The 25,763-nt window shown below is 46.4% G+C and overlaps 1 protein-coding gene across 1 annotated transcript in view; it reads left to right on the top strand.

Annotated features, from left to right (window-relative positions):
• The window catches only part of LOC124036196 (eIF-2-alpha kinase activator GCN1-like), a 49,538-nt gene that overhangs the window by 806 nt on the left and 22,969 nt on the right, over window positions 1-25,763 (top strand). The window contains exons 2-43 of the mRNA XM_046350452.1: window positions 650-752; window positions 892-955; window positions 2,146-2,277; window positions 2,438-2,546; window positions 2,719-2,817; window positions 2,960-3,094; window positions 3,203-3,271; window positions 3,430-3,538; window positions 3,651-3,725; window positions 3,823-3,951; window positions 4,055-4,105; window positions 4,224-4,322; window positions 4,406-4,579; window positions 4,693-4,845; window positions 5,001-5,093; window positions 5,200-5,275; window positions 5,369-5,525; window positions 8,116-8,305; window positions 8,398-8,522; window positions 8,710-8,888; window positions 9,036-9,129; window positions 9,336-9,449; window positions 9,559-9,757; window positions 9,931-10,083; window positions 10,197-10,378; window positions 11,838-11,918; window positions 12,353-12,496; window positions 12,906-13,030; window positions 13,214-13,403; window positions 13,531-13,601; window positions 13,728-13,893; window positions 14,051-14,245; window positions 19,850-20,096; window positions 20,212-20,333; window positions 20,487-20,601; window positions 20,799-20,978; window positions 21,111-21,331; window positions 21,449-21,517; window positions 21,620-21,955; window positions 22,040-22,182; window positions 23,014-23,131; window positions 23,249-23,464. Coding sequence (XP_046206408.1) covers window positions 650-752; window positions 892-955; window positions 2,146-2,277; window positions 2,438-2,546; window positions 2,719-2,817; window positions 2,960-3,094; window positions 3,203-3,271; window positions 3,430-3,538; window positions 3,651-3,725; window positions 3,823-3,951; window positions 4,055-4,105; window positions 4,224-4,322; window positions 4,406-4,579; window positions 4,693-4,845; window positions 5,001-5,093; window positions 5,200-5,275; window positions 5,369-5,525; window positions 8,116-8,305; window positions 8,398-8,522; window positions 8,710-8,888; window positions 9,036-9,129; window positions 9,336-9,449; window positions 9,559-9,757; window positions 9,931-10,083; window positions 10,197-10,378; window positions 11,838-11,918; window positions 12,353-12,496; window positions 12,906-13,030; window positions 13,214-13,403; window positions 13,531-13,601; window positions 13,728-13,893; window positions 14,051-14,245; window positions 19,850-20,096; window positions 20,212-20,333; window positions 20,487-20,601; window positions 20,799-20,978; window positions 21,111-21,331; window positions 21,449-21,517; window positions 21,620-21,955; window positions 22,040-22,182; window positions 23,014-23,131; window positions 23,249-23,464 — 5,802 coding nt within the window. The remainder of the gene's footprint in view (window positions 1-649; window positions 753-891; window positions 956-2,145; window positions 2,278-2,437; window positions 2,547-2,718; window positions 2,818-2,959; window positions 3,095-3,202; window positions 3,272-3,429; window positions 3,539-3,650; window positions 3,726-3,822; window positions 3,952-4,054; window positions 4,106-4,223; window positions 4,323-4,405; window positions 4,580-4,692; window positions 4,846-5,000; window positions 5,094-5,199; window positions 5,276-5,368; window positions 5,526-8,115; window positions 8,306-8,397; window positions 8,523-8,709; window positions 8,889-9,035; window positions 9,130-9,335; window positions 9,450-9,558; window positions 9,758-9,930; window positions 10,084-10,196; window positions 10,379-11,837; window positions 11,919-12,352; window positions 12,497-12,905; window positions 13,031-13,213; window positions 13,404-13,530; window positions 13,602-13,727; window positions 13,894-14,050; window positions 14,246-19,849; window positions 20,097-20,211; window positions 20,334-20,486; window positions 20,602-20,798; window positions 20,979-21,110; window positions 21,332-21,448; window positions 21,518-21,619; window positions 21,956-22,039; window positions 22,183-23,013; window positions 23,132-23,248; window positions 23,465-25,763) is intronic.

Raw genomic sequence — 25,763 nt, 5'->3', positions numbered from 1 at the left:
TCGGCTCCTACTGGCAAGACGTGGCCAGCTAGCTGTTGTTAGCTAACTATTAAGCGAATTTTCTTGTGCATATTGGTGACCAACTCCGTTGATTAAGATGCATCGAAATACCAACTGTTGTAGCTAGATGAGCAAGTTTAGCCAGCCTAACTAATTTACTTGTTAAAGCATTCACGAAGCATTTCACGAAGTTTTTTTTTTTTACAGACAATTTTTGTTGTTACATTTTGCTAAATAAAATGTTTTGATTGTTAAGAGTGGTCTCATCATTTTCTGCCCGATGTCAAATCAGAAAATGTGTTTTTCATCCTGATCAATTGGAGACGTCTGGCAAAGTGATAACTTAAAACATAATTTTTTAGGGATGGGGCGGCAGGGTAGCCAAGTGGTTATAGTGTTGGACTAGTAACCAAAAGGTTACAAGTTCAAATCCCCCAGCTGACAAGGTACAAATCTGTCATTCTGCCCCTGAACAGGCATTTAACCAACTGTTCCTAGGCTGTCATTGAAAATAAGATTTTGTTCTTAACTGACTTGCCTAGTTAAATAAAGTTTTTAAAAAAAGTGGTACAAATGATTTACCCCCAGTGACATACATTGCCAGACACAGCTTTATTTTTTGATTCCGGGTGTCTGTGTATTGCAACAGGTTTCAGACACGCTGAAGAAATTTGCTGTGAAAGTGACCACAGCCAGTGTAAGAGAGCGCAAAGAGGTCCTTGGCGAGTTGAAGCAGTGCATTAGTGGCAAAGGTGAGAAGACATATACCCCAGTCGGCATAATTGTTTTATTTTCGGCTCTCACTCCTTGTGTAGTATTTGGCTTGGATGGTCAAGATTATAGCAAACTGATGTCAGTGATTGACAATGATGTGTATGTGTGTCCTTACAGAGCTACCAGAGACAGCCATTAAAGGGCTATGCAAGCTCTTCTGTCTCACTCCACACAGATACAGGTAGGTACCTTCAATTAGCCTACTGCTATTTAGGATTCCCAGTTAATAATTTGTTAAATCAAATAAAAGTTTATTTGTCACGTGCGCTGAATACAACAGGTAAACCTTACAGTGAAATGCTTACTTACAGTCTCTAACCAATAGTGCAAAAAGGGTATTAGGTGAACAATGGGTAGGTAAAGAAATAAAACAGTAAAAAGACAGGCTAAAATTTACATTTAAGACAGGCTATATACAGTAGCGAGGCTATAAAAGTAGCGAGGCTACATACAGACACCGGTTAGTGAGGCTGATTGAGGTAGTATGTACATGTAGATATGGTTAAAGTGACTATGCATATATGATGAACAGAGAGTAGCAGTAGTGTAAAAGAGGGGCTGGCAGGTGGTGGGTGGGAACACAATGCAGATAGCCCGGGTAGCCAATGTGCGGGAGCACTGGTTGGTTTGCCCAGTTGGGGTAGTATGTACATTAATGTATGTTAAAATGACTATACATATATGATAAACAGAGTACAGCAGTAGCGTATAAAGAGGGGTTGGGTTGGGGGGGGGGGGGCATACAATGCAAATAGTCCCGGTAGCCATTTGATTACCTGTTCAGGAGTCTGATGGCTTGGGGGTAAAAGCTGTTGAGAAGCCTGTTTGTCCAAGATTTGGCACTACGGTACCGCTTGCCATGCGGAAGTAGAGAGAACAGTCTATGAATGGGGTGGCTGGGGAATTTTTAGGGCCATCCTCTGACCGCCTGGTGTAGAGGTTCTGGATGGCTGGCGGCTTAGCCCCAGTGATGTACTGGGTCGTACGCACTACCCTCTGAAGTGCCTTGCGGTCAGAGGCCGAGCAATTGCCGTACCAGGCAGTGATGCAACCAGTCAGGCAGGATGCTCTCTGTTGCAGCTGTAGAACCTTTTGAGGATCTCAGGACCCATGCAAATTCTTTTTAGTTTCCTGAGGGGGAATAGGCTTTGTCGTGCCCTCTTCACGACTGTCTTGGTGTGTTTGGACCATTCTAGTTTGTTGTTGATGTGGACACCAAGGAACTTGAAACTCAACCTGCTCCATTACAGCCCTGTCGATGAGAATGGGGGCGTGCTCGGTACTCCTTTTCCTGTAGTCCACAATAAACTCCTTTGTTTAGTCCTTAGTAGTGTATGTTGTGTTAAAATGAAAACGTTGGCTACTCTGTAGGGATGCTGCATCTCGACGAGCCCTCCTCTCAGTCATTGGCCTATTGGCCGAGTCTCAACCTGAAATCCTAGCAACCAGCCTCCTCCACTGCCTCCTCAACAGTGGTGTTATCAGCAAGAATGGAGCACCCAGGTAGGACATGGGGAAAGGTAGAGGGCCAAGGCCAAATGCCTTGTATCAATTTGTATATACATTTACAGTGTGCTATGTGCAATATCTTACTAATTCAACCACATATTGAATACCTTGTTTTGGTTCCTTGTCCATCTGTTATATGTTGTGGTGTTGTCAGTAAGAGTACAGGCTCGGCTGCCTTTACCGGGCTGGCCTGGACCTGCCTGCTGGTTCGCTCTGTGTTTTCGGCTCCAGAGAAAAGAGAGGGCCCCATCTGGAAGAAACTGGTAAGTGAATGAGGACAATGCTTATAGAAGCCATGCCTTTCTCTATACTGTGAAACAATTTCAGCATGTCAGTTATCAGTATGCTTTCTAGTTCCACACCATTTGTGGGAGATGTTTGATTTGGAATTTTCTGCATTCGTTCATCCATGATTCACTATCTTTCCTCTGACAGGTGGAGGTCCAGAGTTTGCTGCTGGCTGAGGTGGTGGGTGGGGCTCAAGCACCAGCACTGAAGTCAACCCTGAAGAACCTGAGCAACATGTGGAAAAAGGTCAGGATGGTGTAGAGTTGGCGTTCAAGGAATGACCCGACAGTTCTAAGAAATATTTGGGCAAAGTCACCATGGTCCAGTGTATAATCACTATATTGGATCTGCTGTGATTTAGAACGCTTGTCTCTGCTGTTTTTACCAGAACCCTGGCCTGGCTGATCAGTATATAAGCACCATTTTGAGTCTAGAACAGAACCCCAGCTCACTGGCTCTGCTTGGGGTGTGTCTAGACTTCTGCACAACTCACAAAGACATGGCCACTGTAGAGAAACACAAGGTGAGTCTGATATTAGTTGAATTCAGTATATTCTATATTTTTTGCAGATTGAGTCAGTACATATGCTCACATTTGAAATCTCTAACCACGCCTGTATTCTGTTTTCAGAGTGCCGTATTGGACCTGTATATGAAGGCAGTCCTCATGAGCAAGACTAGACCACACCAACACATACTGGTGAGTGAAGCTGGACTGCCGCTTCTCAGGGAGATCAAAAGATTGGTGCTCACAACCTAAAGACCACCCATCGCCACAATTGATGTGTATTGTGAAATATATTTTGGGTGTTGGTGCTGAACATTCTTCTCTGTAATGTGTTTTGTGTTCCTCTGCAGGACAAGAGTGGTTCGCTGCTGCGGCATGTTTCCCACTCTGAGTTCAAGGTGCTGCTGCTGCCTGCCCTGCAGAAGGCTATGCTCCGCAGCCCAGAGAATGCCATGCAGAGTGAGTACAGTAGCTAATATCATAACCAATACCGCAACATACTTTTGTGTATGTTCTATACTATGTATTGTAGTTTTGTCCTTTTCAAGATATATTTTCCCCTCTCCTTCAGCCGTCTCCTGTCTACTAGCTTCAGTGACACTTGACCTCAGTCAGTATGCCATGGATATTGGAAAAGGCATTGCAAGTAAGTCATGCCTTTTATATCTAGAAATGTAGCTATTTGAGGATGTGTGTGTGTGTCTGTGTGTGTGTGTAAAACCAGGCTGTGCTATGCGTTTCAGGCCAGCTGAAGGCCAATAACCCCCAGCTGATGGAGCAGGCAGTGCAGGCCATGCAGAACCTGGCCAAGCAGTGTAGTGACCCAAGTGCTGTACAGGATGTCGTCACACACCTCTTCAGCATCCTGGGAGGCAAAGACAGCGCACATACTTTCACCTAAGAAACATTTGAGCACATAAGGCAGCACCTAGTGTAAAGTATCTTTTTGCACTAACAGAACTGTGTGTTTTTCAGGGTCAGAGGGGAAGCTCACAGCGTTCGGCCAGAAGATGAGTGTGCTGTCAGGTAACGTTGTCCCAAGTGTCCTGTCTTTCATAACCCGCACTTAGGATGTTCGTCTTGCAGACAGATGGATGTTGTCTTTTAACCACTGTTTTGATTGCTTTTGACTTGTTCTGCCCAGGTATCGGCAGCTGCAGCCGTCATGCTGTGTCGGGCACCTCCAGCCAAATGCTCAGCTCTGCAGTCGCTGTGCTGTTTATCCCTTATCTGCAACAAGAAGGTAAGAACTATGTCTCATTCCTTCCTCCTTCTCATTCCCTTCATCCGTAAAGAGAGAGGTGCTCATGTGATTGTCTCTGTCAGTCCATGAGGGTACCCTGGTGCACGCGGTGGCTGTTCTGTCTCAGTGGAGTGGGCGGCTCACAGTGGAGGTCCCCAAGGCTCTGCTGGAATGGTTCAAGAAGGCCTTCACCCTCAAGACCTCTACCTCTCTTGTCCGCCACGCATACCTGCAGGCCATGCTGGGGGCTTTCAAAGGTCAGTTAGTCACAGGCGCTGGGCAACTTTTTTATTTGTGTGTGTGCATTGATCCAGTTCTACAGCATGCAGGAGGCACAGTGTCATAGTCCTGACCCCTCTCTCCTCCCCAGGTGACACACTGGGACAGGCGTCTGACCTCCTGCCCCTCCTCCTCCAGACAGTGGAGAAGGCTGCGGCCCAGAACTCCCAGCATGCCCTGCTGTCAGAGGGTGTGGCTGCTGCCGTTCTCCTGTGTCGACTGTCTCTGCTGGAGACTCAGACAGGTGAGTGAATCTACAGTAGGATCATGACACTCCATGAGATTAATGAAGTCCTAGATCTTTCACACTGTTGAATGAGGTTGACTGTAGGGGACAGCATCCTTGTTCATCAGTTTGGAGACTGACATAAAATGGTGTGTTTTTTGTTTTTGCTGCAGAGGCCAAGTTGGCCGGCTTCTGGACCCTGATTCTGGATGAGAAGAAACCCTTATTCACCACAGAGAAGTTCCTCTCCCAGGCCAGTGAGGAAGGTGAGGCAGAAACAAACAATACACAAATATGCCAACGATCAGTCATCACACAAGTGTCAAGATATGGAATGACATTGAGCAGTAAACCTGGCTTCTTTTACCTCAGCTCTGTGCACAGTGATACAGCTGTGTGAGAGACTTTTCCTGGACCACTCCCACAGACTCACCAATGGCAAATCACAGTAAGTGACTTTGACGCTGGTCAAGCATAGTGGTTTTCCAAACATTGTCCCCATTCTCCTCTGACTGTAACTCAATTGCTCCGCTTTCCTTAGGATGTACCACCGCGCCACTGTGGCGGTGCTGCTGTCTCGTAGTTGGTGTGTGCGGAAGCGGGCACAGCAGATCGTGAAGAAGCTGCTCTCCCTGAGCGGCTCCGCCCTAGCCTACGGCCTTCTGGGAGAACTCAGAGTGGTCATCAACAAACACAAGGTAAGAATAGTTGACGATGGGATGCACTACACATTTTAATGGATTTGTAGTGTCAGGTCTCACTTCAGTGTTACTATAAACTAGTAATGACTGAATAATTAAATTGTGATGTTAGACATGGATCTTATTTTCTTTCTATTTGTATTCTCTACATTTTGTGTTTGTCATAAACCAGGTTTCCATCCAACCTTCTTATGTGAGTAAAGTACATGTCAGGTCAAAAAATTTCACGACAGGCCTGATGGAAACAACAAGTTTATCGGTAAACTTTCCAAATGTCTGCAGAACAAAATACACTAGACAGGGTGAGATCTTTTTGTGTCTGTAAAGTTAATTATGCGAGAAATGGCGTCAGAAACGCATTATTGCGCAAATATTGATATACAGTGCCTTGCGAAAGTATTCGGCCCCCTTGAACTTTGCGACCTTTTGCCACATTTCAGGCTTCAAACATAAATATATAAAACTGTATTTTTTTGTGAAGAATCAACAACAAGTGGGACACAATCATGAAGTGGAACGACATTTATAGGATATTTCAAACTTTTTTAACAAATCAAAAACTGAAAAATTGGGCGTGCAAAATTATTCAGCCCCCTTAAGTTAATACTTTGTAGCGCCACCTTTTGCTGCGATTACAGCTGTAAGTCACTTGGGGTATGTCTCTATCAGTTTTGCACATCGAGAGACTGAATTTTTTCCCCATTCCTCCTTGCAAAACAGCTCGAGCTCAGTGAGGTTGGATGGAGAGCATTTGTGAACAGCAGTTTTCAGTTCTTTCCACAGATTCTCGATTGGATTCAGGTCTGGACTTTGACTTGGCCATTCTAACCACCTGGATATGTTTATTTTTGAACCATTCCATTGTAGATTTTGCTTTATGTTTTGGATCATTGTCTTGTTGGAAGACAAATCTCCGTCCCAGTCTCAGGTCTTTTGCAGACTCCATCAGGTTTTCTTCCAGAATGGTCCTGTATTTGGCTCCATCCATCTTCCCATCAATTTTAACCAACTTCCCTGTCCCTGCTGAAGAAAAGCAGGCATAAACCATGATGCTGCCACCACCATGTTTGATAGTGGGGATGGTGTGTTCAGGGTGATGAGCTGTGTTGCTTTTACGCCAAACATAATGTTTTGCATTGTTGCCAAAAAGTTCAATTTTGGTTTCATCTGACCAGAGCACCTTCTTCCACATGTTTGGTGTGTCTCCCAGGTGGCTTGTGGCAAACTTTAAATGACACTTTTTATGGATATCTTTAAGAAATGGCTTTCTTCTTGCCACTCTTCCATAAAGGCCAGATTTGTGCAATATACGACTGATTGTTGTCCTATGGACAGTCTCCCACCTCAGCTGTAGATCTCTGCAGTTCATCCAGAGTGATCATGGGCCTCTTGGCTGCATCTCTGATCAGTCTTCTCCTTGTATGAGCTGAAAGTTTAGAGGGACGGCCAGGTCTTGGTAGATTTGCAGTGGTCTGATACTCCCTCCATTTCAATATTATCGCTTGCACAGTGCTCCTTGGGATGTTTAAAGCTTGGGAAATCTTTTTGTATCCAAATCCGGCTTTAAACTTCTTCACAACAGTATCTCGGACCTGCCTGGTGTGTTCCTTGTTCTTCATGATGCTCTCTGCGCTTTTAACGGACCTCTGAGACTATCACAGTGCAGGTGCATTTATACGGAGACTTTATTACACACAGGTGGATTGTATTTATCATCATTAGTCATTTAGGTCAACATTGGATCATTCAGAGATCCTCACTGAACTTCTGGAGAGAGTTTGCTGCACTGAAAGTAAAGGGGCTGAATAATTTTGCACGCCCAATTTTTCAGTTTTTGATTTGTTAAAAAAGTTTGAAATATCCAATAAATGTCATTCCACTTCATGACTGTGTCCCACTTGTTGTTGATTCTTCACAAAAAAAATACAGTTTTATATCTTTGTTTGAAGCCTGAAATGTGGCAGAAGGTCGCAAAGTTCAAGGGGGCCGAATACTTTCGCAAGGCACTGTAATAACCATCATATCGAATTAAACATGGAGTCACATGATGTGTTGTGGTCCTCCCACTACGGCTCTGGAAACCATGCAGTTTATTAGGCTGCAGATGAAATAAGTTATGAATAACTTCACAGTGTAATGCTGCTTTCCAGTAAATATCGAATATCTTATTCTGGTGACATGATTATCGATGCTTGGCTGCCATTTGACAAATAAAAAGAATAATAGGAGTGTAGGTATCTGTGAGCTGTTGTTGAGCTGACAAACCACCACCAAAGTGGGCACATTCACTATATAATGCAAACATTTTTCTGACAAAACGATCTATAGATTAGAAAATTTGATGGAAACCCATTTACTTGTATTTATTTATTCGGTACATGGGAATTTTACCCCTAAAGTTTTTTTAATGTGCACATCATCACTCACAGCTTTTTATCAGCAACGAGTCAATTTGATGGGAATTTCCCATCCCTGGTGGGAAAATGCGCATATTGTTTTTATGCATATTTTATTTGCATGAAAATCTGTGGCCAATTGGATGGAAACCTAGCTACTGACTAAATACTGCATCTTTATCTTTCCCCAGGTCTTGCCTCAGGAGGTGCTGCAGGCGGAGTCAGGGGAGTTGTCTGAGGTGGGCAAGGCCTACAGTCCCCCTCGCGTCCTGCTGGAAGCGCTGTGTGTGGTGTGCTCTGTAGCTGGCCAGTGGAGCGACCCGGCCGAGGCAGACAAGATTGCCATGGAGATCCTCATCGTTACCCACCATCCCTCCATAGGTCTGTTGGATTACACTATAGCATCTTTCACACTACAGTTTGTATAAACTCACTTCTAGTACTGATGTATGTTCTCCTCTCATCCGATGCAGTTGCAGCTCGACCCGGGCTGTGGCCTTACCTGCTGTCCAGCATGAACATCAAAGCCCATGAGTTCATCGACAAGAACCTGGATGTCATTCTGCCACGGCTGCTGGAGGCCAACGCTGACAATCAGGTCAGAACATATTTCTCATAGTGACATCCTTATATCAGATGTACACATTACAATACACATACATACTCACAGCCAAGGGTTGGTTCAGGCCCACTTTTGCTCTTGTGATTAGTTGAGACAAGCCTATGATCCTACTTGACCTGTTCTCTTATTGGCTGACTGATGGTCGGTCCTCTTGTTTCTCCAGGCTGTAAGGAATGCGGTTGGTGCCCTGTCCGGTCTTTCTCCTATCAAGCTGTTGCCGCGGGTGATGGAGCATGTGAAACAGTGGCTGTCCAATCCGGCGCTGCGGCAGGTCACCAGAGAGGAGTACGCCATCATGCTCACCCCTGAGGGAGAGCTGTATGACAAGAGCATTATCCAGAGGTAGGACACAAACACACTGTATTACTACTGTAAGAGGTGTTATGTGGGTTTACCATTGTAAACACTTATCATTGATCCAAAACACCTTTGATTTCTTTGTTGTTGCTTGTAAGGCTTGTTTCAACATTTCATTCTCTTCCTGTGCAGTGCCCAGCAAGAGAGCACTAAGAAGGGCAACATGAAGAGGGAGAACAAGGCCTACTCGTATAAGGAACAGATCATAGAACTGGAGCTGCAGGAGGTGAGACTGGGGGACTGTGATTGATGGGGACTAGATGCACTCCTACCTCATCTTATGGGTTACTAGATACAGGAGCATATTGGAACCGTTTGATCCTCCTCTGTTAACTTATCAGATCATTTTAGTAGTTTGAATTATGATGGAACCATTATATAATTGAAGAAAGTAGTTTTGAAATTCACTGGGATTTTGATGATGTGGTTTAGGAGATCAAGAAGAAGAAAGGAATCAAAGACGAGTTGCAGCTGACCAGCAAACAGAAGGAGATGATGCAAGCCCAGCTGGAGAAAGAGTCCTCCATTCGCAAGAGACTACAGGGGGTACGGCTAGATATTTGAACACGTACCACATTTCTCAAACTTTAGATTCAGGACATTGACATAATAATATTTCTGTTTGATTGATCATTGATTGTTGTGTGGTTGTCAGTTGGACATGGAGCTGCGGTGTGCGGTGGGTCTGCTGGAGGCAACGTTGATCCAGAAGCCTCCCCAGATCTCCTGGCAGCTCCCAGGGGTCCTCCAGGTCCTACTGCCTCTCCTCCACTCCCCCTTGGCCGCCCCACGCCTGCAGCAGGCCTTCCTCGACATAGGAGCCTGTCTCATTTCCAAGGAGCTGCACTACCTGGGTACATGGACTACTACACTAGGGAGAGCTACTACACTAGGGAGAGCTATTTCTCACTATGTTCTTGCCCACACACCTACATATCTCAAGCTGTCTGATCTGTGGAGGGAAATAGTTTCGGTGAGGAAACTTCCTCTAACCTCCTGCATGTTCTACTCCTGGCCTTCTCCACAGCTGTGCTGGTGGGCCAAGTGACGCTGCGCCTGATGAAACCTGAGTGTGATCTGGATGAGGCCTGGGGACAGGAGGATCTAGATACAGCCACCCAGCGCACTGTCGGCCTGCTGCACATGCACACTGTCCCACACAGAGAGGGCAAGGGTGGTGGTGAGGACACACACGCAGGGAGAGGGCGAGACAATAGTGACAAATACACATCAAGGGCGTAGTGCAAGTATATTACCTGCAGATGGGCTAATGCGCTCATCCTGTTGTTTCAGACATGGCTCCACTGTCTGCCCCAGCCTTCTCCTTCTGTTTCCCCCTGCTCAACACCGTGCTCAGGGACTCCTCAGGCAGTACCGAGGAGACGGAGAGCATGCAGGTCCGTGCCTTGCAGGTCATCAATGTGCATGCTCAACTCCGCGCCGAGGTTGACACGACAGATATACTCATCGATGAGGTAAGAGTTCATTAGGGGAGGGTTTGGCCCAGCGTGGTCCGGGTTAGGGGAGGGTTTGGTCAGGGTTAGGGGAGGGTTTGGCCCAGCGTGGTTAGGGAAGGGTTTGGCCCAGCGTGGTCCGGGTTAGGGGAGGGTTTTGCCCAGCGTGGTCCAGGTTAGGGGAGGGTTTGGCCCAGCATCGTCCGGGTTAGGGGATGGTTTGGCCCAGCGTCGTCCGGGTTAGGGGAGGGTTTGGCCCAGCGTCGTCCGTGTTAGGGGAGTGTTTGGCCCAGCGTCGTCCGGGTTAGGGTAGGGTTTGGCCCAGCGTCGTCCGGGTTAGGGTAGGGTTTGGCCCAGCGTCGTCCGGGTTAGGGTAGGGTTTGGCCCAGCGTCGTCCGGGTTAGGGTAGGGTTTGGCCCAGCGTCGTCCGGGTTAGGGTAGGGTTTGGCCCAGCGTCGTCCGGGTTAGGGGAGGGGGTTTTTGGCCCAGCGTCGTCCGGGTTAGGGGAGGGTTTGGCCCGTCGTCCGGGTTAGGGGAGGGTTTGGCGCCGTCCGGGTTAGGGGAGGGTTTGGCCCAGCGTCGCCCGGGTTAGGGAGGGTTTGGCCCAGCGTCGCCCGGGTTAGGGGAGGGTTTGGCCCAGCGTCGTCCGGGTTAGGGAGGGTTTGGCCCAGCGTCGTCCGGGTTAGGGAGGGGCACCACGTGGCCCAGCGTCGTCCGGGTTAGGGGAGGGTTTGGCCCAGCGTCGTCCGGGTTAGGGGGTTTGGCCCAGGGGGAGGGTTTGGCCCAGCGTCGTCCGGGTTAGGGGAGGGTTTGGCCCAGCGTCGTCCGGGTTAGGGGAGGTTTGGCCCAGCGTGGTCCGGGTTAGGGGAGGGTTTGGCCCAGCGTGGTCCAGGTTAGGGGAGGGGGTTAGGGGAGGTTTGGCCCAGCGTGGTCCGGGTTAGGGGAGGGTTTGGCCCCGCGTGGTCCGGGTTAGGGGAGGGTTTGGCCCCGCGTGGTCCGGGTTAGGGGAGGGTTTGGCCCAGCGTCGTCCGGGTTAAGGGGAGGGTTTGGCCCAGCGTCGTCCGGGTAAGGGGAGGGTTTGGCCGGGGCGGCTTTACTTGGCTCATTGCGCCCTAGCGACTCCTTGTGGCGGGCTGCAGGTTGACCTTGGTCGTCAGTTGAACAGTGTTTCCTCTGACACATTGATGTGGCTGGCTTCTGGGTTAAGTTGGTGGATGTTTCGGAGGACGCATGACTCGACCTTCGCCTCCTGAGCCCGTTGGGGGAGTTGCAGCGATGAGACATGATCGAAACTGGGGAGGAAAAAGAGCTAAAATACAAAAACCAAAATAAAAGTTTGAGTTTAGCAGTTGTCACCTCCCATTGTCTGAGGCGTCTCCTATCAATATATATATACTTGTCCTCTCTTCCTAAACTCTCCACTCTATCGTAGACAAAGGGCTTATGTTTGTATGATATGTTTCTTGTCTCTGTCTCTCAGAATGGACCTGAGCTGCTACCTCGTTTCGGTATGCTGCTGCTCCTGACCAGAGTCATCTCCACTGCAGCACCCAGACTGCAGGTACACCATGCTTCTATTAGCCTGACAACGACGCACTAAATTCTTCTGCTGCTCGGTCCAATGCCGCTACATACTTTAGCCTGAGACTTCTATCATAGAAGTCGTTTGTGGCGGCGAGAGGGGCGTTGTACAAAACAGTCATCAGTGATTGGATCGTCTCTAACTAATCAGAGTATCAAAGCCAATGACGAATTTTCAAACTGCCGCTCTGGCCCAACCCATTGGTTTATAGACCAATCAGACAGCCCCGCATGTGTTTGCATGTGGTAAAGGGTTGAGGAGGTACACGGATCCAGACTCATTGCGGAGAAGAAACTAACGCCCGGAAGGAGTCTGGGTGGCCAGGCAATGCTTCTACCACATTTACAGACAAATACTAATCAGTAGAGCTATCACGTACGTTCATACTGTGTGTGTGTGTGTGTGTGTTTCAGGTGCTGGCGTCCCAGTGTCTGACGGCGGTTTGTGCCAGTGGAGGAGGAGAGAAGGGCTGTGCTCTGGCTGAGCAGGATGAGATCGACGTCCTGCTGGAGGCTCTGCTCTCCCCCTGCTTCTCTGTCAGAGACGCTGCCCTCAGGGTGAGGAAATAGGAAACCGCTTCCACCCCAAAGACATAAGACTGCTGAACAGTTCATTAAACGGCTACCCGGACTTTCTGCTTTTCATACCCTACCTACATGTACACATTACCTAAATGATTCACCCCAACTACCTCGTACACCAGCACACTGACTCGTTACCCCTTGTATTGAATGTTACCCCTCATTATTGTTATTTTATTGTTATACTATTTTATTTTGTATCAATTTGTTCATGTTCTCTTTAACAAATTGTTGGGAAAGAGCTCGTTATTAAGCATTTTGCTGTAAAGTCTACACTTGCTGTATTCAGGCACGTGACAAATGCGATTTGATTAGTGTGTGTGTATGTACTGTGCGTAATTACTGTGCGTGGGTCTTTGGATGTGTGTTAATGTCCCCCCCTCAGGGCCTGACGGAGATGGAGATGGCTCTGCCTACAGAAAGTACAGATGCCAGTGGTCTGAGTGTCCTCCGCAGGCTGTGGGTGTCCAGGTTTGATGTAGAGGAGGAGGGAAGGACTCTGGCTGAGAAGTAAGTAGCTAATGTTGTCCCATTCATGTAATACTTTTCAGATAATATTAATACTTTGCATAAAGGATATAGCTCCCCTCTTCAGAATGACTTTGCTTTTGTGAAGTAGCGTGTCTCCCATCACATGTTGCGTACCTGCTGTGACTGACCATACCTCTCTGCTCCCCTTCTTCTCTCCCCCAGGCTGTGGCAGGCTCTGTGTCTGGAGCTAGTCCCTGAACTGTGCTCTCTGCTCATCGGGGATGTGACCCACCACGAGGAGGCTGTGCGTACTGCAGGTGCCGAGGCTCTGTCCAGCGCCATCAGCGAGTACCGCGACCAGTCCCCCGTAGTCCTGGGCCAGCTCAATGAGCTCTACCACCAGAAACTCTATGTGAGTCTCCCTCCACCGTGTCCCTCCTATCACAGCTCAGGAGTAGCCACTAGTCACTGGGTATCAGGAGTGGTGTATTATTGTAGGCTAGAACCAGGGTCAATGTGAAACTGTTGTGTTTTTACAGAGACCTCCTCCTGTCCTGGATGCTTTAGGACGAGTCATCTCTGAACAACCACCTGACCAGTGGGAAGCCAGGTTAGAGGACGCTCTGCTACTCGACAATGTCAATACAACTCTTATTCTACTCTCTAGATCCTTATTTGCTGTGTTTAAGTGGGACCACCTTGTGCATGGTGTCTAAGGGTGTGTTGGTGTCTGCAGGTGTGGCATCGCTCTGGCTCTGAACAAGTTGTGTCAGTACCTGGATGAGCCTCAGGTCACTCCTCTCTTCCTGTTCTTTGTTCCTGATGCCCTGAATGACCGTCACCCTGAGGTGCGGCGCTGCATGCTGGACGCTGCCCTCTCCGCCCTCAACACACACGGAAAGGTACCAACATGGTTTATTTGATTTATTCTATACAACCACACCCATCTCCTGGCACCCAATGCAATTGCTCTTCTCTCAATGGACTCCTACTAACTCAATAGATTATATCAATTTTTGTGTCTCCTTTCTGAGCAGTGTGTTGCCTGTTGTGTTCCAGGACAATGTGAGCTCCCTGCTCCCGGTGTTCGAGGAGTTCCTGAAGGACGCCCCCCAGGACGCCAACTACGACTCAGTCCGCCAGAGTGTGGTCATCTTAATGGGCTCTCTGGCCAAACATCTGGACAAGAGTGACCCCAAGGTCAAACCCATCGTGGCCAAGCTCATCACTGCCCTTTCAACACCCTCACAGCAGGTATTGGAACCATCCTTGAAAAGGACAGAAAGGCCCACAGACTGAACATGGTCCCAATTACCACCTTTATTGACAAGGTTTCGTTCCAACAAGGATCTTCGTCTATGTTGGATGAAAACGTTGTCAATGAAGGTGGCAGTTGGAAGCATATTACATTAGCAGGCCTACCTGTTCTTTTCAAGTATCCTTCATTAGTCCAGCAACTTTTTGTTTTCCATTTTAAACAGACAAGACAACACAAAGCAATATAAATAATATACTCAACTAGAAAAAATACAAATAATATTATTATTTTTTAAACAAAAATAGCTTTAAAGATACCATACTTTAGACAAGGTAAACACACCAGGCAGAAGGCTACAAAGGTTAAAGGGCAATCTATAGTACAGGGACAGAGCAAACACCTCACCATTGTTCCTGTAAACAGTCAAGGGATAAGGGTGGAGAAATGCAACCACTCACAGACAGTCATGGCCACAGACCGACCATCCACTGGACCAACAATAAACAGTTTACAATGCTTTAAAATCATGTTTTTATGTACTCGTGAACAAAAGTTACAAATAAAAGACTGGGAAAAACAAGGTCACATTTTTCTGACCTGGCAAGATGAACAAGGCATCCGCAGGTCACAATCAATAAGCACATGGACCTTAATGCCCCCCCAGCAAAAACACAGAGAGAAGCTCCTCCAACTCTTAAGTCACAGGGGGGACAAATACAGACTTATTTTAGTTTTAATTGGAATGCCATCAGAGGATGGACTGTTTAAAGTAAGAACGGAATGGAGCCCAAGCCTCATTTTTACGTCCCCTTTTACGGCTGCTGTCCCTGTACAGGGACCAAATCAGCGGAAATTTCAGAGCGCCAGCTAATAGTACTCGATACAACTCAAACTTTCATTAAAAAACACATGCCAGGTACTCAATTAAAGCTACACTCGTTGTGAATCTAGCCAACATGTCAGATTTGTAAAATGCTTTTCGGCGAAAGCATGAGAAGCTATTATCTGATAGCATGCAACCCCCGAAATAACCACAGGGGACGTAAACAGAAATAATTAGCGTAGCCGGCGCTACACAAAACGCAAAAATAAAATATAAAACATTCATTACCTTTGACGAGGTTCTTTGTTGGCACTCCTATATGTCCCATAAACATCACAATTGGGTCTTTTCTTCGATTAAATCTGTCCATGTATACCCCAAAATGTCCATTTATGAAGCCCGTCTGATCCAGGAAAAAGCACCTTTTCAAAACGCAACGTCATTTTTTAAAATTAAAAAAGTTGCCTATAAACTTTGACAAAACACTTCAAACTACTTTTGTAAACCACCTTTAGGTATTAATAATCGATAAAATTGATCACGGGGCGATCTGTATTCGATAGCAGCAAGTCTTGAAGTCATCGTCCATTTTCTCCCTTTCATAACTTCCTTCGGTGTACCCCAAGACAGGAAGTGCCTATTCGTCATCCCACCAATGATAAACCAGAACTGAATTGCCAGTACTGGCGACATTGTGTGGAAGCTGTAGGCATTGTAAACGGGACTCCATATATTTTCCCTGGCCATAGACAATTCAGAGACTGGTGGATGGATATTTTTGTTTTTTTTTTTTGTGAACAGTTTTCCTTGGGATTATGACTCCTAAACACGTTCTGTTATAGCCACAGACATGATTTAACCAGTTTTAGAGACTTCAGAGTGTTCTCTATCCACACATACTAATCATATGCATTTACTATATTCCTTGCATGAGTAGCAGGACGTTGAAATTTTGCACGATTTTAAACAAAAATCTGCGAAAATTCGCAGCCTCCCTAACAGTTTGGGGTTCCCACATCACAACACATCTCTCAACCAATATTTATAACATGGGGGAGCTGCCATCTTCCAGTTCTTTAGTATTAGCCGTCTAGCTAAAATAGTTTTATAAGCAACCGTGTCCGACTGGATTCTTGACAGGGGGGTACCTATGGGCAGTACTCCAAAAAGGGCCGTAAGGGGAGACGGACCTATAACAGTGTCATATATATCAGAGAAACATTTAAATATGAATTCCCAGATACCTGACAGTTTATGACAGCCCCAAAACATATGCAACAGTGTGGCTGGTTCCATTTTACATCTGACACAGGTAGGATCAAAATCAGAGAATATTCTTCCAAGTTTGGCCCCCGACCAGTGGATACGGTGAACCACCTTGAATTGAATGAGGCGTGTCTAGTGCTAAAAGAGGACGAGTGCACCCTGTGCAGCACAGATTCCCAGGCGTCTTCCCCAAGTTCCTCCCCCAAATCCTTTTCCCATCAAGTCTTTAAAGGCACCAAAGAAGGGTTCTGTAAGTCATTAATGATTGCATATACATTTGAAATTGCGCCCCTAGGAATCTTGTTCAGCTCAAAGATGCTCTCTATAGCTGTATTCGCAGGCCTATGGGGAAATTCAGGTGTGTTAGCTCTGACAAAGTTTCTCGCCTGGAGATAGTGGAAAAAGTGGGATGGTGGGAGGTTGAACTTTTCCTGTAGCTGAGCAAAAGAGGCAAATGTATCATCAGAGAATAATTGGGCTAGTGAGGCGATGCCTAGTGAGTGCCAGATGGCAAAAGCCCCATCATTCAAAGATGGAGGAAATAAAATGTTCTGATTGATTGGGCCTGATGGAGAAAAGCCTCGGAGGCTAAAGGCTAAGCGGAACTGATTCCAAATTTTAAGAGACTGCTTTACAATTGGGTTGACACACCTTTCGCCTAGGGACCCTGGGAGAGACGAGCACAACACAGAAAGTACAGCAGGTTTACACGGAGGGCTCTGAAATTTGCAGCCCAATAGTATGTCGGAAAATTTGGTAGAGCTAAAGCTTCTGTAAATGTTTTCTACCAATCCGTGGTACCTTGCCATCTCAAATAAAATACATGAATGTTTGATCCAGTGATTAAAAAAAATATTTTGGAATAAAAATGGGTAAACATTGAAATAAATATAAAAATTTGGGCAATACATTCATTTTTAATGACATTACTCCTTCCGATAAGAGAAAGAGGTAGCGGATTCTAAAAAGTAAAAGATTGTTTCAAACTGTCTGCTAGAGCAACAAACTTTTCCTGTAACAAATTTGAATATTTCCTTGTCACTTTAACTCCCAAGTAGGCGAATTGATCCCGGACAATCCTAAACTGAGAACTTGTAAAAGAGCACTTTAAAGCAGCCTTATTTACAGGAAAAAGCTCACTCTTGCCTAGATTCAGCTTGTACCCTGAGATTGATCCAATTTTTTAAAGAACAGATAAGACACTAGGCAATGGGGTATCAGAGATAAACAAAAGGAGGTCATCAGCATATAGTGAGACTTTCTTCTCTAAGCCCGTCCTGATTATTCCTTGAATGGCATCATTAGAGCGTAGTGCAATGGCGAGAGGCTCGATTGCCAAAGCAAACAACAAGGGGGAGAGTGGACAACCCTGTTTGGATCTGCGGTGCAAGGGAAAATAGTCATAGGACAAGTTGTTAGTCCGTACCGAAGCCATGGGGGAAAATAAAGAATCTTTATCCACGCAATGAATTTGGGGCCAAAGCCAAATCTATAAAGGGCAGACAGAATGACAATATTAGAACTGAACAATTCAGCCTTCCTCCCCCATCCCAGACAGTACCTCCCCAAACGAGGTACAAGCCTAAATAGAACATGTTCTCTTCGCACAGTATGTCTATGAGAGTGCGGTTTTAAACCTAAACCCTCAGTCCCGCTCTTTAAAGTCGCGTTTTGTGTTAGTGGATCAAGCAGCAAAAAGAGAGAGAAATTAAAAGTGAATCCCTTGTGCAAACAAAATGACAAAAGCACCACTTGTAGATGTATATAATTATATTCCCAGTCTTATAACAGGCATTGAGAGAGAAAATAAATAAAATGTATAAAGGCTCTCAACCAAAAACCTAATTTGAAGTAAGCAAATCGTAGTAAGACAATCATTTAAAAAAATAGTTTGTCTAGTTTGACGCTGCGACAACTTACAACCAAGACCAAAAAACTACGTGTGCAAACTACGTTGAACGTTTGCTGGGCATAAATGAAAAATTGAAATGAAGACCCCCAAAAACATGTAGCCTCGGAACATTTACTGTTTACTGGGTCGGTGCAAACCCATGCAGTAAACAAATAACCAAAAATATTTTGAGACACTATGTAAACAAAATGAAAATGTGAACGAGACAGCCTAGAAACAAATGAGTCAAGTAAAACCTTAATACAATGAAATTAAAATGACTGAATGCTTGTAAGGCACGCACACTAGATGATCAAAACATTAGATCACATCAAATAAGCCTGAGTGGGTTCGCCAACTCCCCAACTATACAAGACTAGTATGTTACAATGTTATAACTAAACATAATTGTACCACGGGTGGGCTACTTACTATCCACAGTTCGCAAGCAACAGTTGCGCGCTGCCTGGAAACAGTGGGGGAGTAGTCCTGGTAGATGGAGAAGCTCTGTCCTTGAAAGCACAGAGTGGTATTGCGGGCTCGTCTGAGAATCTCCATCTTCTCATGGAAAAAGTGCACTCGAAGAATTATGTCACGGGGCCTCTCACCATCCCGGGGCTTTGGGCGCGGCGACCGGTGGGCATGATCAATCAGGGGCTTCTCATCTAAGGCAAGAACATCCTTCAGCAGCCCAGAAACGAAATCCGTGGCGCGAGGCATTTCCGCTGACTCTGGGGCCGATATAAATCTCAGGTTATTGTGGCTAGAGAATCCCTCTAAACTCACACAGCTCTCCTTTACCTTTTTCAGATCCGCAGCGTTTCGCGTCAGCCTCCAGGGATGTAGTTAAGTCAGAGACATTGGTAGCGGAGGTCTCCAGTGCTGCAATCGTTGTAGTGTGTGACACTGTTGTTGTTTTGAGTGATGTGATTGCTGGCACTGTCTCGTTCCGCAGGATGGTTAGATCTGCTTTTAATGTATCAGAAACCTCCTGTATTCGGGCCTCAATCGTAGCAACTACCTCCGTTTTCATTTCAACTATCTCGGAGCGTAGTAGTTTGATGGCCTTGAATGTTCATTTCAGCGCCGCCAGGCCAAGCCGCACCCCCGGGAAAAGTATGAGTCCCCGGGCCCTCCGACTCAGGAGAGGGCGGTGAAGAGAGTGGGTCTTGGCGGCCGGGTTTTCTCAAGTCATGTTTTTGGCCTTATGTTTCGCTGACATGCTGACATTAGAAAGCAAAGTAGTCTTGGTTTTTACGAAAAGGGATCACCAAACTAATATTTGAAAATAAATACGGTTCTGCTGCAAAATTCACATGAACTTTAAGAATACCGCGGGAGCAAACAGAAAACACGTCAGTCGCACATGGCGTCCCTCCAACCCCCCCCCCAACTCTGTTTTTTAAGGATGTGCATATGACCACCAAGCTTTCTCTGGTAAAGTCCCTCCCATTATTATTTTATATGTTTCATCTTGAAACATACAAACATCTTTCTATAACCTATATGCATTGACCTTTACAATGGAATGCCTTTACATGGTCACATTGGCCTCAGCTGAGCAACACTAAGCATGCTTGTAGTAACTGTTGCCTTGTCCGTCTCTCCTCCCTCCCTCAGGTCCAGGAGTCTGTGGCTAGCTGCCTGCCCCCTCTGGTCCCTGCCATCAGGGAGGATGCTGGGGGGATGGTGCGGAAGCTGCTGCAGCTGCTGCTGGAGAGTGACAAGTACGCGGAGAGGAAGGGCGCGGCCTATGGCCTGGCAGGCCTGGTCAAAGGCCTGGGCATCCTGGCCCTCAAACAGCAGGACATCATGAGCACCCTGACCGACGCCATCCAGGACAAGAAGAACTTCAGACGCAGAGAGGGTCGGTGACTCCTCGCCAGTTGCTTAACCTTTGCTGGGCTCCATGGTTTAGTTGGTTCTACTGCTATCTGTGACTGATTCTTTTATACAGTTCTCTCTCCCTCTCTCTTTTCCAGGTGCTCTGTTTGCCTTTGAGATGCTGTGCAACATGTTGGGGAAGCTGTTTGAGCCCTACGTGGTCCACGTGCTGCCTCACCTCCTGCTCTGCTTCGGGGACGGGAACCAGTATGTCAGAGAGGTAGGATGACCATTACCAGCTTCTCATTTCAATCCCACCTCCCTCTGCCTTTCCTCCTCTCTCACACCAAACACTCATTTTCCACCTAATAATTCTCACATTCACTCACGTTTATGTTGTGCATATCTGCCTAACCTCCCTGCCCTTTCCCAGGCGTCAGATGACTGTGCCAAGGCGGTGATGAGGAACTTGAGTGCCCATGGGGTGAAGCTGGTGCTGCCCTCCCTGCTGGTGGCTCTTGAGGAGGAATCCTGGAGGACAAAAGCAGGTGAGGGTCAACCCACAGCATCATGGGCCTTTTTAGAGAGCTCTGAGGTCACAACCATTCAAAATCAATCACCTGTTAGACTTATTTCAGCTGGTTAGTCCTGATACCGCCATACCTCTTATCCTGTCCTTCCTTCCTCTGCACCCCACTACTGCTTCTGTTGCTCCCTCTCTCCCCCCTCTCTCTTCTCCTTCCAGGTTCTGTGGAACTCCTGGGGGCCATGGCATACTGTGCCCCTAAGCAGCTGTCCTCCTGCCTGCCCAGCATTGTTCCCAAGCTGACCGAGGTGCTGACTGACTCCCATGTCAAAGTGCAGAATGCCGGCCAGCAGGCCCTACGACAGATTGGCTCTGTCATCCGCAACCCTGAGATCCTGGGTAAGAGGGCTGTGTTAAACTCTGAGATTTAGTTAGACAAATGACAAACTTCAGTTCAGAGCGGTATGAATAGGATAATATTTCAGATTTGTACTTCAGGATAGTTACTAACAGATATTCTGTCCCCCTCAGCCATAACCCCCATCCTGCTGGACGCCCTCACTGACCCCTCCCGTAAGACCCAGAACTGCCTGCAGACGCTGCTGGATACCAAGTTTGTCCACTTCATCGACGCCCCCTCCCTGGCCCTCATCATGCCTATCGTCCAGAGGGCCTTCCAGGACCGCTCCACCGACACTCGCAAGATGGCCGCTCAGATCATCGGCAACATGTATTCCCTCACCGACCAGAAGGTACAAAACAGCACTGGGATATTGAGTTGCATTGTACTACAATTAATCTTTTAAAATGCTCTACTGTTTTATGTGTGTTTCTGTTGGTTGACACAATGGGTTGTCTTTGTGTTACAGGACCTGTCCCCATACCTGCCCAGTGTCATTCCTGGACTCAAAGCCTCTCTGCTGGACCCTGTGCCTGAGGTATGTGCTTGTACTGAAGAGCTCATCAACAAACAAGTGAATGTGATTTGGTTACCTGATAACTCTCTCTCCTTCTCCACTCCTTCTCCACTCCTCTACCAGGTGCGTACCGTGTCTGCCAAGGCCCTGGGTGCCATGGTAAAGGGCATGGGTGAGTCGTGCTTTGATGACCTGCTTCCCTGGCTCATGGAGACCCTGGCATCTGAGCAGAGCTCTGTGGACCGCTCTGGAGCTGCCCAAGGTCTGGCTGAGGTGATGGCTGGGCTGGGAGTGGAGAAGCTGGACAAGCTGATGCCAGACGTGGTGCAGACGGCCAGCAAGGTGGACATCGCCTCCCACGTCCGCGACGGTTACATCATGATGTTCATCTACCTTCCACTCACCTTCGGGGACAGGTTCACACCCTACGTTGGCCCCATCATCCCCTGCATCCTCAAGGTAGGGAGCACTCTCCATTCACCACCATCCCTCTCTCTGGTTGTGATTACCTCTCACCAGTCTTCCCCTCTCCTCTGTTATCAGGCTCTTGCTGATGAGAATGAATATGTGAGAGACACTGCCCTGCGTGCCGGCCAGCGCATCATCAGCATGTACGCTGAGACGGCCATCGCCCTGCTGCTGCCTGAACTGGAACAGGGCCTGTTTGACGACCTCTGGAGGATTAGGTTAGACATCTACTCAAACATCATTTATGTGATATTATAAGGTGTCGGTGGGTGAAAACGCGCTTTGGTGATGACATTTCACTTCTTTGTGTTATACATTGCGTTTTACCAGGACAAATATGATTCTTCATGTTCTGAATCTTTCAGTGGTGTCTTTCTGTAACGTATCGACAATAAGCACAGAGCTCCGTTGACAGTGGTGCTGGTTTCTCGGCTAAACTTTTTAGGACTTTACATTTGTGGTCATCGTCTTCCAAGTTGTTTCCACAGATGCAAATGGGAAAATGAGCACGACACCAGCTGATTTAAATGTAAAAGGCTTAAATATGCTGAGTGTTCCATTGACATTTCAGAGATATGCTTGTTTTTGGGAGACGTCTGTGAAAAAGCACAAATTTTGCATTAATATGAAAAAATATGAAAATACTATTTCTCAAATCCGTCTGTTGTTTTATGTCCTCCGGATTTGAGAAGAAAGATGACAAGTTCAATGGTAAGCCTGTCCGGGAACTTTAATTCTCGCACAGCATTCAGCCTATCTGACGCCATGCTATTTTCCTGATTTATGACCCCAAAAAAATAACTGACTTCCATTGATTTATTTGCCCAAATTTTGACCATCCTACAAGGGTCAAAACTCCAGTATATTTTGAACAGGTTATGATAGAGACATGAGGTTTGGACCAATGGTTTTCTTGGAGGATTATCTACACTTTTGGTCAAAATGTGAATTTTTGATTGGATATTATATGCAACATTATATAGTATACTAAATACTTTTCTTGGAAATGTACGTCTTAACTGAGCCTCCATGTTGTCTCTGGACCACAGATTCAGCTCTGTGCAGCTGCTGGGAGACCTACTGTTCCACATTTCAGGAGTCACAGGCAAGATGACCACTGAGACCGCTTCAGAGGACGATAACTTTGGCACGGCGCAGTCCAACAAGGTATTCTGACATGATTTTCCTGTATAGATTGTTGGTTCTATAATGGTTGATATGAGAAGTAAATAATATTGCATGTATGTAGTGTTGGTGCTGAGCCCTCTTCCTCCTCTCCCCCAGGCTATCATCGGAGCGCTGGGTGGAGAGAGGCGTAACCGGGTCCTGTCTGGCCTCTATATGGGCCGTTCAGACACCCAGCTGGTGGTACGACAGGCTTCCCTACACGTGTGGAAGATTGTGGTGTCCAACACACCCCGCACCCTTCGGGAGATCCTGCCCACCCTCTTCACTCTGTTGCTTGGCTTCCTGGCCTCCGACTGCCCCGACAAGAGAACGGTAACTCTACTGCTAGGATGTCTAGTATGTATGGAGCTGTTTCTTTATTGCTCTCACAACTGTTGAATGAGAGAGAGAATGGCACTGCAATGGATTGCAGCCATTTTACGGGCTTCTGACCAATCCTGCTATTTTCTGTGTTTGTTTTTTTGGTGCTGGAAGTACCAGTGCCACGCTCAATACGGAAGAGGTCCGATGACGCGGATACTAGGCTACAGGGCTGTTTCGCTAGCACAGACTGGAATATGTTCCTGGATTCATCCAATAACATTGAGGAGTTGACCACAGGGCTGTCCCCGATCCCCAAAAAATCTTAGTAGACCGAAAGTCGCCTGTTCTTTCAAACAATTGGTCGACATTTTAAAACGTGTATTTTTCCATATATAAACACACCCTATGTCTTTTAATAAAATCAAATATATATGCATTGAGCTTATCTGATGCTTTAAGCGCACTGTTTGACGCAATAAGATACAAATTACTTAAGAGGGAGCCAGAGATCATGATAACCAGAAGAAAAAAAACTTAACCTGTCCCGACCATCCTCCTCCCGCTCCTACTGGCTTTTGCAGATTCTGCCGCACAATTGGCCCAGCGTCGTCCGGGTTTGGCTGAGGTAGGCCGTTATTAAAAATATGAATTTGTTCTTAACTGACTTGCCTAGTTAAATTAATTTAATTCTGCTTGCCAGTTATGGTTTACATATGCATTTTTTTCGTTGAACAGTCATTTCTTTCTAATAACGTCTTTGTATCTCTAAATCATTGTCATGTGATTAATCTAAATTTAATCGAAAAGAAAATTATATAAACCTAAAAAGTAACTTCTATTGCCAACTATGTAAAAATACCCTATAAAGCCAATAAATTAAAACATTGCAACCTGCAGGTAGAAAAATATCCTGATAAAAATGAATATCCAATAAATCACATTGGCTGCGCATGGCCTGTCTGCAACAAACTTGAAACATTGTATCAACTATTAACAGGTCCTACCCGAATTTGCAACAAGGTGCCAGTGAGCTTGGTACAGACACCGTTGTAGGCCATTGCGCAAGGGACAACAAGTAATCAGGTAGACCTATTTTATGACTTTTCCGCTGGATCCGTGTATTTTTGTACCTTTTCTCCCCAATTTCATGATATCCAATTGGTAGTGTCTTGTACCATTGCTGCAACTCCCGTACGGATTCGTGAGAGGTGAAGGTCGAGAGCCGTGCATCCTCCGGAACACATGACCATACCAAGCCGCACTGCTTAAGCTGCACCAATGTGTCGGAGGAAACGCCTTCCAACTGGCGACTGAAATCTAGCTTACAGGCGCCCGGTCCGCCACAAGGAGATGCTAGAGCGCGATGGGACAAGAACATCCCGGCCGGCCAAACCCGACAACGCTGGGCCAATTGTGAGCCGCCTCTTGGGTCTCCGGGTCACGGCGGGCTGTGACAGAACCTGGGACTGAATCCGGGTCTGTAGTGACACCTCAAGGCGCCATTCAAAGGCCCAGAGCATGACATTTGTCTCTTAAACACGGAGTGGTTATCAAAAGGGACAGAGCTGAAAATTATTTTCAAATACATTGAACTATTGTCATGGAGGTAAAAACGGACTGTTTGCTTGCTGTTTGAGCCGAAGAAAATGCTACTTTGAGAAGCTCCACTCCTCCTTAGTGGTGCTGCATAAAGCCAATCAGAAAACCTATCAAATCCCCCAAATAGGCACATTTTATATGCCATTATTTGTGCACAGGCCAGGAATCCTGTAGGTCTAATTCTATGCGTAATCAGGTGCGCGTCCTTACTCAACATTGACAGGAGCACTCCAAACAAAATATTGACTAAATTGTCAACTCGTAAATGGTATGAAATGAACCAAAACTTGTTTCTCACAAGTGTAGCCTAGGTTGAGCACTCTGCAAACAACGTTTCCACTGACAATGAGAACGGTAAGACTGTAATAATAATATATTGAGTGCATTAACAGATATTTCCGTAACCAAACAAACATTGTAGATTTGAAATGATAGCATTTAAGGGTAAATGTACTGCCTATATATGTCATGGGGAATTGATATACACTAACAATCAAACCCAAACAATTCACACAATGAAGCTATGAAACAATGCATGTGCACAAATTGGTGGGAGAGAGCGCGTTCTGGAGAGACGTGCATTGTGCTGCCACACCCCTTCTTGGACTGTGCCATCACCACAGCCTCCGCAATGGATTAGTTCACTGAGATGGGCACGAATAAGACAGGTGTCTTATGTGCCATAAAAAAAAATATATATATATATATA

Source organism: Oncorhynchus gorbuscha, linkage group LG05, assembly GCF_021184085.1.
Source record: "Oncorhynchus gorbuscha isolate QuinsamMale2020 ecotype Even-year linkage group LG05, OgorEven_v1.0, whole genome shotgun sequence".
Classification (NCBI taxonomy): Eukaryota; Metazoa; Chordata; class Actinopteri; order Salmoniformes; family Salmonidae; genus Oncorhynchus; species Oncorhynchus gorbuscha.
Note: the sequence above shows the minus strand (reverse complement) of the source record. Positions and strands in the feature narration are given on the sequence as shown.